This window comes from Peromyscus leucopus, chromosome 7, assembly GCF_004664715.2.
Source record: "Peromyscus leucopus breed LL Stock chromosome 7, UCI_PerLeu_2.1, whole genome shotgun sequence".
Lineage (NCBI taxonomy): Eukaryota > Metazoa > Chordata > Mammalia > Rodentia > Cricetidae > Peromyscus > Peromyscus leucopus.
In genome coordinates this window covers 116364116-116378907 of record NC_051069.1, presented here as the reverse complement: position 1 = coordinate 116378907, position 14792 = coordinate 116364116, and the positions used below count along the sequence as shown (strand labels likewise).

At 43.7% G+C, this 14792-nt stretch overlaps 1 protein-coding gene across 4 annotated transcripts in view; it reads right to left on the bottom strand.

Moving 5' to 3' along the window:
- The window catches only part of Sfi1 (SFI1 centrin binding protein), a 60746-nt gene extending 50034 nt beyond the window's left edge, over positions 1–10712 (bottom strand). For 3 of the 4 annotated variants that reach the window (XM_037208139.1, XM_037208140.1, XM_037208141.1), the window contains exons 1-4: positions 9858–10712; positions 6206–6326; positions 4319–4492; positions 1469–1540 (exon numbers count right to left, since the gene is read on the bottom strand). In XM_037208139.1, the coding sequence (XP_037064034.1) occupies positions 1469–1540; positions 4319–4492; positions 6206–6228 (269 nt within the window). In that variant the 5' untranslated portion in view covers positions 6229–6326; positions 9858–10712. The remainder of the gene's footprint in view (positions 1–1468; positions 1541–4318; positions 4493–6205; positions 6327–9857) is intronic. The other variant, XM_028870708.2, reaches the window with a different exon arrangement.
- Between the last annotated feature and the right edge of the window lie 4080 nt (positions 10713–14792).

Here is a 14792-nt window from a genome sequence, read left to right as displayed (position 1 = left end):
TGAGGAATATTAGTTGAAGATACGTTACATTTGTTTATGCTGTGGAATATTTGTTTAATGATGCAAAAATGTGTTGCATTCTTTTATGCTGCATTTGTTTAACTCTGTGAAGCTGTGTTACTGTGCCTGTCTAAAATACCTGATTGGGCTAATAAAGAGCTGAACAGCCAATAGCGAGGCAGGAGAAAAATAGGTGAGGCTGCCAGGGAGAAAGAATAAATAGAAGGAAAAGAGAATAAAGAGCAAGGAACAAGAAAAGGAAAAGGAGAGAGAACACCAGGGGCCAGCCGCCCAGCAACACAGCCAGCCGTGGAGTAAGAAGGAAAGAAAGGTATACAGAATAAAGAAAGGTAAAAGTCCAGAGCCAAAAGGTAGACGGGATAATTTAGTTAAGAAAAGCTGGACAGAAACAAGTCAAGCTTAGGCTAGGCATTCATAAGGATAAGTCTCCGTGTATTTATTTGGCAGCTGGGTGGTGGGCCTCCAAAGAGCAAAGAGTGAAAAAACAAAAACAAAAACAAACAAACAAACAAAAACCAGCTACAATCCACCTGTCTCAGCCTCTTGAGGTGCTGGAATAAAGGCCTGTGCACCACACAGGGGGATTCTGGATTTGCTTTTTACTGACAGCAAATGACAATTGACCCAGAATGACATGATGTGATTTCTTCACGCATCTACTGAGCAGAGACTGACAAAAGACTGGAAAGGAGTGAGGTAAGTTCCTGGGTGAGGCAGGAAGAGGACATCTCCACACCAAGTGCTACCAAGAAGTGGACTCTCAATACATTTTGACGGTTAGACCAGCATGATCTGGGGTGTCTGATATTTTACACTGGACCAGAAAAGAACAAGATGAATCAAGGATGACGCCTAGGTTTTTAACCTGAGCACCCAGAAGGATGAATTGGTTCATGCTAACTGGGGGTACGAGGGGGGCTACTTAGCAGGGAGGCTTGTTGGAGGTACCAAGAGTTCATTTTGAAGCCAAGCCTGGTGTCACAGCACTCAGGAGGCAGAGGCAGAGGCAGCTGGATCTCTGTAAGTTCAAGGCCAGCCTGTTCTACAGAGCTAGTTCCATGACAGTTCCATGACCCTGTTTTGAAAAACCAAACCAAAACAAGAATAATAACAAAATGCTGGACATAATGGTATACACCTTTATTCCCAGCACTCTGAGCTGGGGGCCAGCCTAGTCTACATAGTGAGTTCCACGACAGCTAGAAATACAAAGTGGGACCCTATCTTTAAAATGAACATATATACATATATATGTGTGTATATATACATATAGACAGATGATGATAATGTGTGAACATATATATACACACACACATACACAATGATAATGTTGATGAGGAAAGGGGAGAAGAGACATAATTGTATTTTAATTGAAAATTTTTAAATAAAATAAGTAACAGAAACAGAAGAAGCCCAACAACATCTCAGTGCTCTAAGCTAACAATACCTGGCTCTGGAGGGAGTTACTCTTCCAAACGTCATTCGAATCCACAAATACAAAAACTTTCTGGCCACACATCTGAAAGAAAAGGACACACACATTTGAAAATTCTACCTGGCTAACAGGAGTTTTCTGGAAAAGAGAGGGAACCTTTGAGGTGTCAAGTGGAGGAACCAGAGTCTCAATCAAAAGATGATGTCATAGCTAATCTTTCATCAAACAGAAATGGAGGGGATGGGTTTAGAAAACTAAAATCAACCTGGGCAGTGGTGGCGCACACCTTTAATCCCAGCACTAGGAGGCAGAGGCAGGCAGATCTCTGTGAGTTCGAGGCCAGCCTGGTCTACACAGCTAGTTCCAGGACAGCTAGGGCTATACAGAGAAACCCTGTCTTGAAAAACACCACCAAAAAAAAAAAAAGGCAAAACAAAAAAAGAAAACAAACAAACCCAAACCTACTATCAAGCAAATTGTTTTTTTTAAACACTTTCTTTTTTACTTCAGGGTTTTTTGTTTGTTTGTTTGTTTGTTTTTATATGTAGCTCAGGCTGGCCTGGAACTCACAGAAATCCGCCAATCTCTGCTTATCTGAGTGCTAGGATTAAAAGCATGTGCCACCATACCACTCAAGGTCTTCTTCTTCTTCTTCTTCTTCTTCTTCTTCTTCTTCTTCTTCTTCTTCTTTTTTTTTTTTTTTTAATTTTACAAGTCCAGTAAACAAAATATATGAATAAGGAAAGTTTGGCCTCTATCAATTTCTAAAGTCATCTGCCCCTACCACCCATTTTGTGTGTGTGTGTGTGTGTGTGTGTGTGTGTGTGTGTGTGTGTGTGTGTGCAGGAACCCAAGGCCTCTTTCGGGTTAAGCGGGTACTCTACCATTAACTTGCAAACCCAGCCACTTCATAATTATCTCTTTAAAGACAGGCATTGCTATAATAAAACTCAGAGACTGTAAGTCTCAAAGCTTGCAAAAAGTTGAGTCCTACACAGTTTAACATGCACCAGGATTACCTGAAGGACTTTTTCTGTGCCTGACTGTGGTAGCTTAGAGCTAGCAATAGTAGAACTCAACACAAGGGCATATAAACATTATCTTCTTAAAATCTCATCAAAACTCATGAACTGTGGACTAATAGCTATGGAGCCTCCATGGGACAGGACTAGGCCCTCTGCATAGGTGAGACAGTTGTGTAGCTTGACCTGCTTAAGGGGCCCCCTGGCAGTGGGATCAGGATCCATCTCTGGGGCATAGGCAGGCTTTTTGGAGCCCACTACCTATGGGGGACACCTTACACAGCCTTGGTGCAGGGGGAGGGGCTTGGACCTACCTCAACTGAATGTACCAGGCTCTGCTGGCTCCCCATGGCAGGCCTTGCCTTGGAGGAGGTGGGAATGGGGGATGGGTTGGGGAGGAAGGCTGAGGGGTGGGAGGACAGGGGAATCTGTGGTTGGTATATAAAATGAATAGAAAATTTCTTAATAATAAATAAAATCCCATCAAATTGTTTTCTTTTTATTCTGTGGACAAAGAGAAGACTCACATTGGAGCACACACTCTGTTTTCCTTCGTCATAATTTTAGGAAACTTAGAAGGATAATTTTTGTTTTTGTTTGTTCGTTTTTTTCAAGACAGGGTTTCTCTATGTAACAACCCAGGCTATCCTGTAACTCACTCTGTAGACCAGGCTGGCCTCAAACTCAGAGATCCACCTGCCTCTGCATCCCGAGTACTGAGATTAAAGGCGTGCACCACCACTGTCCCGAGAAGTATAATTTTTTTGACAGATGCCACTTGTAGCCCAGACTGGCTTTGAACCACCATGTTCTTGCTTTCTCCTGCCTGTGTCACCATCCAGACTCACCTTAAACAAGACAACACAGAACACCTTTCAATATGAAGTATTTTGTCAGTGACAAGACGGACAGAGACATCGGGTGTGAGGGGAACCATCCTCTCCTCATTTTTCTTCCTGTTTAAAATCCCCGGCAAAGATCCAGGTGTCTGACCTTTCCCAAACATTGAGCAAGGAGGGGTGGGGCACTCAGTGCTCTCTACTCCAACCCCTGTGCAGTGCTGTGCCACTGTAAGACATCAGCGCACAGGATGTCTGCCATTCCCTGTGGCTGTGCTGAAAGCAGGAACCTAGCACAGTGCCTGATACACACACACACACACACACACACACACACACACACACACCAATGCGCTCATTCTTCTTGTCAGTCTCTGGGCTCAGCCTGAAACCCTCTTCTTCCTACCTTTTGTCTAGCTTAGTCTTACATGATCCTTCAGGACTCAGCTAATTGTATACGTCACAACTGGAAACCATAAATGAACAGTGGATGATGCAGACTGTCTGCAGTTTCCTAAATAGTCTTCTTTTCCTTTTCTTTCTTTCTTTCTTCTTCTTTTTTTTTTTCTTCAGTTTTTCGAGACAGGGTTTCTCTGTGTAGCTTTTCGCCTTTCCTGGAACTCACTTTGTAGCCCAGGCTGGCCTTGAACTCACAGAGACCTGCCTGCCTCTGCCTCCTGAGTGCTGGGATTAAAGGCATGCGCCACCACTGCCCAGCCAATAGTCTTCTTTTTTTTTTTTTTCCAAGACAAAGTCTCATGCTATGTAATCCTGGTTGGCCTGGAGCTCTCTAAGTAGAATGGGCTACTCTCAAAACTCACAGAAACCTGTCTGCCTCTGCTTCCTGAGGGCTCAGATTAAAGACAAGCACCATCAGCCCTGACCCTAAATATTCTTTTGATGTGAATATTCCATTCAGAAGAGTTCTCCAACTTAACTGACATAGGAAAAATAAGAATCATTCCTTCAATTTGGGCAGAAAAACAAATGAAAAGTCTCACCTGCTTCGCAGTTCTCTTAGTCGGTGTCGAGCCCAATTTTGTGAGGTATGATGATAGTATAAAGAATGACAGCTTCTAGGTAACTCCCTCTGGATCCCAGAGAAGGCAGAAGACTTTTTGAAGGGCAATGCTTTTGGAGAACAAGGTTTCTTAGCCACACCATCCTTAAAAGACCTTAAATTTGGGCAGAAAGGAAAGAAAGAACTCTTCATACACTATAAATATATTTTAACACTCAACAAAGCTGTTGTTACCGTCATGGAGACTGGGGCTGACTATGCCCGAAGAGAAAGCAGCCTGACCTAACAGAAATCCAGCAACCAGCACTGCTGGGCCAGCACTAGGTGGAAACGCAGAGCAAAAGTGGGGTCATTAGGCCTAGCATGTTCTTTAGTTTTTATTCTATTTTAAAGGAAATCATTCACAAACTAGAAACAAGTTCCTAAGTATAAACTACAATTGAGGGGCTGGGATTTTGGCTCAGAGATAAACTTCACAAAGTCTCAGGTTCTGTCTCTAGTACTTCAAAAGAAACTAAGATAATAATTAAATCTTAAGGAAGAGGCTAGAGAGATGGCTCGGGGGTTCAGGGCACTGCTGTTCTTTCAGAGGACCTGGGTTAGGCTCTCAGCACCCACATAGTGGCTGAAAACCATTTGTAACTCTAGTTCCAGGGGACCTGACATCTCTGCCCTCCAACAGCACCAGGCATGTACTGGTGCACAGACATACATGCAGACAAAACACTCAGCCACATAAAAATAAACTTTTTAACAAAGCAGTGGTGGTGCACGCTTTTAATCCCAGTACTCACTAGACAGAGGCAGTAGACAGGTGGATCTCTGGGTTCAAGGCCAGCCTGGTCTACACAGTGAGTTCCAGGACAGCCAGGGCTACACGGAGACATGGTGTCTAAATAAATAAATAGATAAATGCATAAATGCATAAATAAAAAAATAAATGTATGAATAAAAATAAATGTTTATAAATAAATAAATGTATGAATAAAAAATAAATGTTTGTAATACAGTTTTTTTAAATTTTAGGGAACTGGATTGATAGGTCAATGGTTAAACGAGCTTGCTGCTCTCATGAGGACCAGACTTCAGGTCCCAGCACCCAAATCCAGTGGCTCACACACCCCTGCAATTCTAATTCCAAGGGATCCAACGCCCTTGGAACTCTGCAGGCACTGCACCTCTGCTACTTAAACAAGAAAATAAGCAAATCTTTTTGTAGTTTTTTTGAGACAGGGTCTCATATGGCCCAGACTGGCCTTGAACTCCTGATGCTCCTGCTTCCACTTCCTAAGTGCTGGGATGACTGGCATGCACCACACACCTGGCTCCAAGTCTTTCAAAAAAGCAATTAAAAATTGTTTTCAGGGGCTGGAGAGATGGCTCAGAGGTTAAGAGCACCGACTGCTCTTCCAGAGGTCCTGAGTTCAATTCCCAGCAACCACATGGTGGCTCACAACCATCTGTAATGAGATCTGGCGCCCTCCTCTGTATACATAATAAATAAATAAATCTTTAAAAAAAAAATTGTTTTCAGATAACGTAACTCTGATATCAATATGAAACCTGATACTTTTATTTTTTATTTATCTATTTAGTTATTGTTTTTCCTAAACAGGTTTCTCTGTGCAGCCCTGGCTGCCCTGGAACTCACTCTAGATCAGGCTGGCCTCAAACTCAAGAGATCCACCTGCCTCTGCCTCCCAAGCACTGGGATTAAAGGCATGTGCCACCACTGCCCGGCTGAAACATAATACTTTTAAACCAAACATTGTATTTCAGCATTAGCCAGGTGTGGTGGCACATGCCCATGATCCCAGCAGTTGAACCGTAACTTCGGCTGTCAATTTTGCCCGATTCCATCACGTACCTGGAGTCAATCTTCTTCTCCATTCTCTGCTGAACAATTGGATGGAAATTCAACGAGTGGTTATATGTATTTCTGTGCCTGGACTACTGATGAACCACAGCCGTTCATCTTCCTCTTATAACTGCAGAAAAGGGACAGAAGAGAGTAAATTGCCTGCACACTCCCAGGGGTCCCACTTCTAAATAGCTGCCTGCCTGCTCTGAGGCCCCTGGCCTTCTACTTCTTAATTCAATGCTAACTAAGCATGAACAACCTCTTACTGTCCTGGTCAGGGTTTCTAGTGCTGTGATGAAGCACCATGGCCAAAGCAACTTGAGGAGGAAAGGAAAGGGTGTCTTTGGCTTACACTTCCACATCACTGCTCATCATCAAAGGAAGTCAGGACAGAAACTCACACAGGGCAGGAACCTGGAGGCAGGAGCTGATGCAGAGACCACGGAGGAGTGCTGCTCACTGGCTTGCTCATCATGGCTTTCTTATAGAACCCAGGACCACCAGCCCAGGCATGACTCCACCCACAATGGATTAGGATTCCCTGATCAGTATCTAATTGTAAAAGTGCCCTACAGTTGGGCAGTGGTAGCACACGCCTTTAATCCCAGCACTCAGGAGGCAGAGGCAGTCAGATCTGTTGTGAGTTGAAGATTGGCCTAGATTACAATGTGAGTTCCAGGACATCCAGGGATGTTACACAGAGAAACCCTGTCTCAAAAAAATAAATAAATAAAAAAGAAATGCCCTATAAATGGACCTTATGGTGGCATTTTCTCAACTGAAGTTCCTTCCTTTCAGATAGCTCTAGATTGTGTCAAATTGACACAGAAGTAGCCAAAGCACTTACCTTATTCTAATTTGTATTTTTTTTTAAAGATTTACTTATTGTGTATTATGTATATAGTGTTCTGCCTACGCGCCAGATCTCATTACAGATGGTTGTGAGCCACCATGTGGTTGCTGGGAGTTGAACTCAGGACCTCTGGAAGAGCAGCCAGTGCTCTTAACTGCTGAGCCATCTTTCCAGCCTATCTAATTTGTATTATTAAAAAGTTACTTCTGGGGGCTGGAGAGATGAGATGGCTCAGTGGTTAAGAGCACTGGCTGCTCTTCCAGAGGTCCTGAGTTAGATCACAGCAACACAAGTGGATCACAACCATCTACAGTGGGATCTGATGCCCTCTTCTGGCATAAAGGCATACAGGCACATAAGAGCACTCATATACATAAAATAAATAAATGAAAAAAATTTTAGTCTTTTTTTCTCTATTATGTGTTGGGTTTTTTTTTAGACTTATTATGTATACAGTATTCTGCCTGCATGTGTCCCTGCAAGCCAGAAGAAGGCACCAGATCTCATTACAGATGGTTGTGAGCCACCATGTGGTTGTTGGGAATTGAACTCAGGACCTCTGGAAGAGTAGTCAGTGCTCTTAACTGCTGAGCCATCTCTCCATCCCCAATAAATAAAATCTTTAAAAAAAAAAAAAAGTTACTCCTGAGCCAGGCTGTGGTGGCACATGCCTTTTAATCCTAGCACTCGGGAGGCAGAGGCAGGTGGATCTCTGCAAGTTTGAGGCTAGCCTGGTCTACAGAGCAAGTTCCAGGACAGCAGGGCCACACAGAGAAACCCTGTCTCAAAAAAACAAAACAAAAAAGTAAAAATACTGCAATTCATAACTTGATCTTGAACTTCAACTGAGGAATTTCAGGCCTTGTCTGTTGGCCTGTGGTAGTGTGACTGCTCCCACGGTGAGACTACACGTGTGTCAGAAGCAAGGCCACCACAAACAAGGCCATGTGATGCAAGCAATACAGACGACGATTGCCCCAAACACCTGAGATTCATGACATTTTATTTTTTAGTTCATTTTGGTCACATGTTTAGAAGCCTTTACTGTTGTGTGGAGTCATGACCCACAGTCTAAAAAGCTGAGATCAGGGCTGGAGAGAGAGCTCAGCAGGTAAGAACACATGATACTCCTGCCGAGGACTTGGGTTGATTCCTAGCACCCACATTGGATAGCTTACAACTACTTGTAACTATAGTTCCCAGGGATCCAAAGCCCTGGCCTCAAGGGCCCCTGTACAAACATGCACATGTACCTCCACAGACACATAACTAAAAAGATAGTAAATCTTTGCGGTGGGAGGTTAGGGAGGAGCTTAGGAGCTGGACTGATGGCTCAGCTGTTGAGAGCATTGACTGCTTTTCTGGAGTACCCAGATTAAATTCCCAACACTCAATGGTGGCTCACAACCACCTGTACCTCCAGTTCTGGGGGATCTGACAATCTCTTCTGACCTCCCCATTTTGGCTTCTGAGGGTAACAGGCATGTACAAGGTACAGACACTCATGTAGGCAAAAGTCACACACATAAATCTTATTTTATTATTTTTAATAGTCATGAATTGGAGGTTAGCCTGGGTTATCAGGCTAGTGTGAACAACTTTGTGTTACAGACATACTAGAAATGGAGTCCAAAGCCTCCAGGGCACCGGACAAGCAATCTACCTCTAAGATGGAAGTACAGGTGTCTTGTGAGCCACCAGATGGGAATCAACTGGGGTCACCTGGACGAGCAGTAAGAGTTCTTCTTGTTGTTTTTGTTTATTTTGTTTTTTGAGACAGGGTCTCTTCATAGCTTTGGAGCCTGTCCTGGATCTCGATTTGTAGACCAGGCTGGCCTTGAACTCACAGAGATCCACCTGCCTCTGCCTCCTGAGTGCTGGGATCAAAGGTGTGTGCCACCACCTGGCTGCAGTAAGAGTTCTTAATAAGCGTTGAACCATTTCTCTGGCACCTTTAATTATAACCTTTCACTTTAAAAAATATAATTTAAAAACCATGATAATGTGAAATACACAAATGTAGCTACAGTATTGTACAACTTTTAAAAAATAAAAGATTCTATTACAGAAAAAGAGGACATTTATATATCAAGCCCCTGAGTAAGTTTCAACTACTGCTTCCAGGAAGCCTTCCCATCAAATCTTATTTTCTCAACACTTGGTAATTACCACACAATCCAAGGCACACGGAATACAATGAAGATGACATTTATAGCGCAGGTTCCATGCTTTCCCCAAAGCACTTTCCATGAACGACCCACTTTAATACAGCCACCTCAGCAGGTACTTATAATCACTTTCAGGAGGTGCTCAAGGTCATCGGCTAACAGGGGGCAGAGGTGGCACTGGCGTTCAAGCCTCAGCACAACTCCAGAAGAGGATCCGTGTTACAAATGCAATGTGGATTCAGCTCTCGGCTAGGTCACTCGAGAGCGGCGTACACAAAGAGCTCCTCGCCCAGGCACACCCCTGAATCGAATCTCGATCCAAGCAGGCTAATAAGCTTCGCGCGGGCAGAAGCATCACCTTAAAGAGCTCTCCACCAGCGGGAGGAGGACGCAGAGGCCCTGCAAAAACAGCGCGAGAGGAGCCCGGGCAAGGAGGGCGGACTCCGAACGACCTCACGCACGCTCTGCTCGCATTTCCACGCATGGACCAAAGCCTTGTGGGTAGGCAGCATCTCCTGCACTTGAACAGGAGGAAGAGCAGTCTCAGGGCCCAGCTTCTAGGCACCCGCCCTCTGCCCGCTTTGAAGCAGGGGGATGAGCCATTCAAAGGCTGGGGTCGCTAGGCCTGGCCTCGTACCTGAGGGTGACGACTCCTCAGTGAACGCAGGGAAGAGGTTGCAGGAAAGACCAGCGGCCCCGGATTTCGCGCCCTGCGCCGGCGGCCCCGCCCCCGTGTCCAAGGCAACGCGGCCCGCGCCGGAAGCTGCTCTGTTGTATTTAGTGCGCGCGCTCTCCCAGGGAATAGAGGCCTTTGGCTTGTCTCTGAGCTCAGCTTCCGACGGTTCTCTTGGCCGGAAGTTTGGGCGCTTCTTGGATGCGGGTCTCTAGTAACGCCTCCTGCACTAAATGGCGTGCGACAGACAGGTGTCAGACATGGGCATGCTGGCACTCGTAGGTAATCTCCGCATTAGATCGGCCAATTAGTGCTCTATCTTTGAAGACAAAGCTTTGAGAAAAGACTAAGAGATTTCATAATAAAAACAAGGAAGACTAACTATTGGTGGGTGGGTGAAGATTAGAACCAAGAGGCAGGAGACGTGACTCAGCGGTTAAGAGCACTTTTTGCCCATCCAGATTCCCAGCACCTACATGGTGGCTTTTAAAAGGCTGTGACTACAAATCGCACTCTTTTGACCTAGATACAGGCAAAACACTCATACACAAAATAAGTATTTTTTTTTAATTAAACTCAATACTTTCTTGGTCCTTTTTACAAATGGTGATTTTGTAATTCAAAGTGTTTAAAACCATTTATTGGTGGCAACCATCTGTAAGAGGTTGAGGCAGGAGGATCACTGCAGTTTCAAAACAACCAGGCCTATTTAGTAAGTTGCAGTACATACAGCCTTGGCTAGAGTGAGACTATATGAATAGCAAGCAAATAAATAGTGTTTAAATACAGTTGGCTGAACTGTCAAGATGGCTCAGCAGGTAAACCACCTGTTACTAAGCCATAGAACCTGGGCCCAATCCCCAGGACTTCTACAGCAGAAGAGAACTCGCTGAAAAGTCATCCTTTGACCTCTAGCCACAAGCTATGCCCATGCACACACACAAGTAAATAAATAAAAGGTAACAGGAAAATAAATAAATCTGGCCTGGTGGTGCATGCCTGTACTCTCTAGCTACTCAGGAGGCTGAGGCAGGAAAAATTACCAATTTTAAAACCACTGTTGAAATTTGCAAAGACTTTGTCTCAAAAACGAAACAGCTGGGCCGGGTGTGGTGGCACACACCTTTAATTCCAACAATGGAGAGGCAGCAGGTGAACATGAGTTCCAGGCTAGCCTGGTCTACATAGACAGTTCAAGGCAAGCTAAGGCTACAAACCAAGACCTTGTTTCAAAAGTGCCCACAAAAGGGCTGGAGAGATGGCTCAGTAGTTAAGAGCACTGACTGCTCTTCCAAAGGATCCAGATCAATTCCCATCACTCATAATATGGCAGCTTTAACTTCCAGGGGTCCAGACACCACTGCACATTAAAAAAAAGAAAAAGAAAAAAACTCAACAAAATGAAGTTATGTTTTAGAGAAAACCAACCTTTTGGTGATAACTCACCTGAAGTTATAGCTTCAAGTATTGATAAGGTAATTAGATTAATTTTGTAGTCAAAATACTGGAACCATTTTTTAGTTTACTATAAATTAGTCTTACAAGTATTGTCACATAAATTATGTAAATTTGATATATCCAGGATTAGAAATGGAAATGGGTACTTTTTTTTTTTTTTTTTTTTTTTTTTTTTTTGGTTTTCCGAGACAGGGTTTCTCTGTGTAGCTTTGCGCCTTTCCTGGAACTCGCTTTGGAGACCAGGCTGGCCTCGAACTCACAGAGATCTGCCTGGCTCTGCCTCCCGAGTGCTGGGATTAAAGGCATGCGCCATCACTGCCCGGCAGAAATGGATCCTTTTTTTAATACCTGGTTTTAATTATATGTATGTGTGCATGTGTCTGATAAGGGAATGTTCATGTGAGTGCAGATGCCCTGGAAATCCAAGGCATTGGATACCCTGGAGCTGGAGTTATAGGTGGTTATGAGCTGCTCAAAGTGGGTGCAGGGAATCAAACCCAAGTCATCTGCAAGAGCAGTAAGTACTGAGCAATTTCTCCAGCCACTAAGTGTACTCTGGATTCGAGTTGATTTGCTGATGCTTTTTCCCATTGTGTGCATTCATCACCCTCAGCTTTGACAATTTGAGGAAAAGATAAGCAGTATTTCCATGTGAGTTACAGGAAAACCATCAGTCCTACCAGGAAGATGTAGCATATGTTACTTTCAATTGCTGTGATTAACACTGTGGGGAGACCAGACCTACCCAAGACTTTCTTAGAGGCCCTCATGAAAGGATAAAGAGAATTTAGTTTTGTGTCCTTGTCCAGGAACAGACTTGCAAGGCCTGTCCGATGCCTCTTAGGAGTCAAGATTGTGGTTTCTGGGGACTTAATCTTCTCCCCGCAGATTGTGGTTATCAGTCCTTAGACAGTTGTCAGAGGTATCCCATGTTCCCTTTGCCAACATGTGTTACATAGCTCACTGCTGACCTTGGCCGTTCCTCCCCAACCACCACAAATACGGCACCACTGCCCAGCTGGTGCCAGTCTTTTGAAACCTCAAACCTAGCCCCAGTGACAGACCTCCTCCAAGGCCACACCTCCTAATCCTTCCCAACCAGTTCCACCAACAGAGGATGAGCCTGTGGTGGCCATTCTCATTGAAACCACCACATATAATAATTAGTATAGGCTTCTTGGTGTCTAGAACTTCATGAAGCATTTCTCTTCTATAAAACCAAAAGTGTAACTAGGCCGAGGGGTGAATATCTTTAATCCCAGGACTCAGGAGGCAGAGACAGGTGAATCTTTGTGAGTTCAAGGCCAGCCTGGTTCCAGGACAACCAGGGTTACATAATAGAAAAACCCTGTCTCAGAAAGTCAAAAAATAAAAAGAAAAAAGAAAAAAGGCTTAGCTAGTGCCTTGCTTTTTCATAGAAGAGAGTTTATAGGTGCCCTTCCTTAGTAAAGTTTTACCTTTAACCCTAAATTGTAATTGTCTTCTTTCTCACAAACTAAAACAAAGCTTTTAAGAATGAAGAGAGGCAGGCGGTGGTGGCACAGCGCACGCCTTTAATCCCAGCACTTGGGAGGCAGAGGCAGGCGGATCTTTGTGAGGCCAGCTTGGTCTACAGATCTAGTTCAAAGACAGCCAGAGTTACAAAGAAAAGCCCTGTCTTCAAAAACCAAAAACCAAAACAAAACAAAAAACAAACAAAAAACCCAACAATAACAACAACAACAAAAAATGAAGAGAGGTGAGGCCACAGTTCTATAATCTATTAAATAAGACTTAGTAAAGAGTAGTCCCAAACTAGGATAGACAAGAGATTTTAGGAAATTAGTTCCAGGCACGAATCATAGCAACAATTCCTTAAGCACTGACATACATGGCTTCTGGCACTTTTTAACACCAACAAGTTGACATTTCTCCCATATAAACAAGTCAATTCTTGTCCTCTTGAACACAGTACCGTTTTTGTGAGTCCTTTATAAGAAACAGAATGTGGGATATAGCAAAAGTAACAATGCCTTCAGGACCAGGTTAGAAAAAGAACGGAGGGCTGGCATGTGTGGCTCCTGATAGAGCCCCTTCCTAGTGTATGCAAGCTCCTGGGTTCACGTCTCAGCATGGAAAAAAACAAAACAAAAACCACACTGCAAATATCTAGACATATATCCTTGAAATCTGAAGCTCAGGCCATATTAAGAGGCTATGTATAGGGAGGTAGAGAGATGGCTCAGCAGTTAAGAACACTTGTTCTTCCAGAGGAGCCAAGTTCAGTTCCTAGTACCCACATGGTTGCTCAAAACCATCTGCAACTCCTGTTCCAGGGGATCTGAGGGTACCACACATACATAATAAAGAGGTCATGTAGGGGTGGGAGAGATGGCTTGACAGTTCTTGCAGAGGACTGGGATACAGCTCCCAGCACCCACGTTGACTCCATCTCTAAACTCCAGTTCCAGATGAGTCACCTTCTAACCTTTGAGGGCACCAGGCATGTACATACATATACAAAAGACACTCAAATATACATATAAAATAAAAATCTTTTAAAAAATAAAAAGGGTGGGGCTGGAGATGGCTCAGAGGTTAAGAGCACCGGCTGCTCTTCCAGAGGACCTGAGTTCAATTCCCAGCAACCATGTGGTAGTTCACAACCATCTGTAATGAGATCTGGTGCCCTCTTCTGGCCTGCAAGCATGCATGCAGGACACTGTATACATAATAAATAAATAAATCTAATAAATAATAAAAGATATATATATATAAAGGACATGTGTGTTTCAAAGCTCCAGTAGCCCCAGCTGACAGCACTTTCAATTCCCAAGCACGTGAATAAAGGATCCTTTAAGGGGTCTTAGCTCCTGGCCTTTAAGCCACCATCAGGTGATTTTGAATGAGTCAGAACAGCTGGTGGTACCCCTTCAGTTTATAAAGTTGGGAGCCAAATACTGGCTTAATCCTCTGTTTTTGAGTATGGTTTTTTTGGTTATTGTTTTGGTTTTTAGGTGGTTGCTAGGAAATTAAACTGAGGGCCTTGGATATATTAAGTTTGTACTCTGCCACTGAGCTACATCCTCAGTCCCTAATTTTTCTTTGTTTGATTATTCTCACGTTTTTTTTTTAAAGGTTTATTTAATGTGTACTAGTGGCTTACCTGTATGTATGAAGTGCAATACATGCATGTCTAGTGTCTTCAGAGGCCAGAAGGTGTCTGTCCTCGAACTGGAGTTACAAGTAGAGTGAAATCATCCAAGTGCTAGGAATCAAACCTGGATCCTCAGCAAGAGCAGCCTATGCTCTAAACTGCTGGGCCATTTCTCCAGGCTTTGCCTTTTGTTATTTATTTATTTTTTTTTTAAAGATTTATTTATTTCGTATACAGTGTTCTGTCTGCACATATCCCTGCAGACCAGAAGAGGGCACCAGATCACATTACAGATGGTTGAAAGC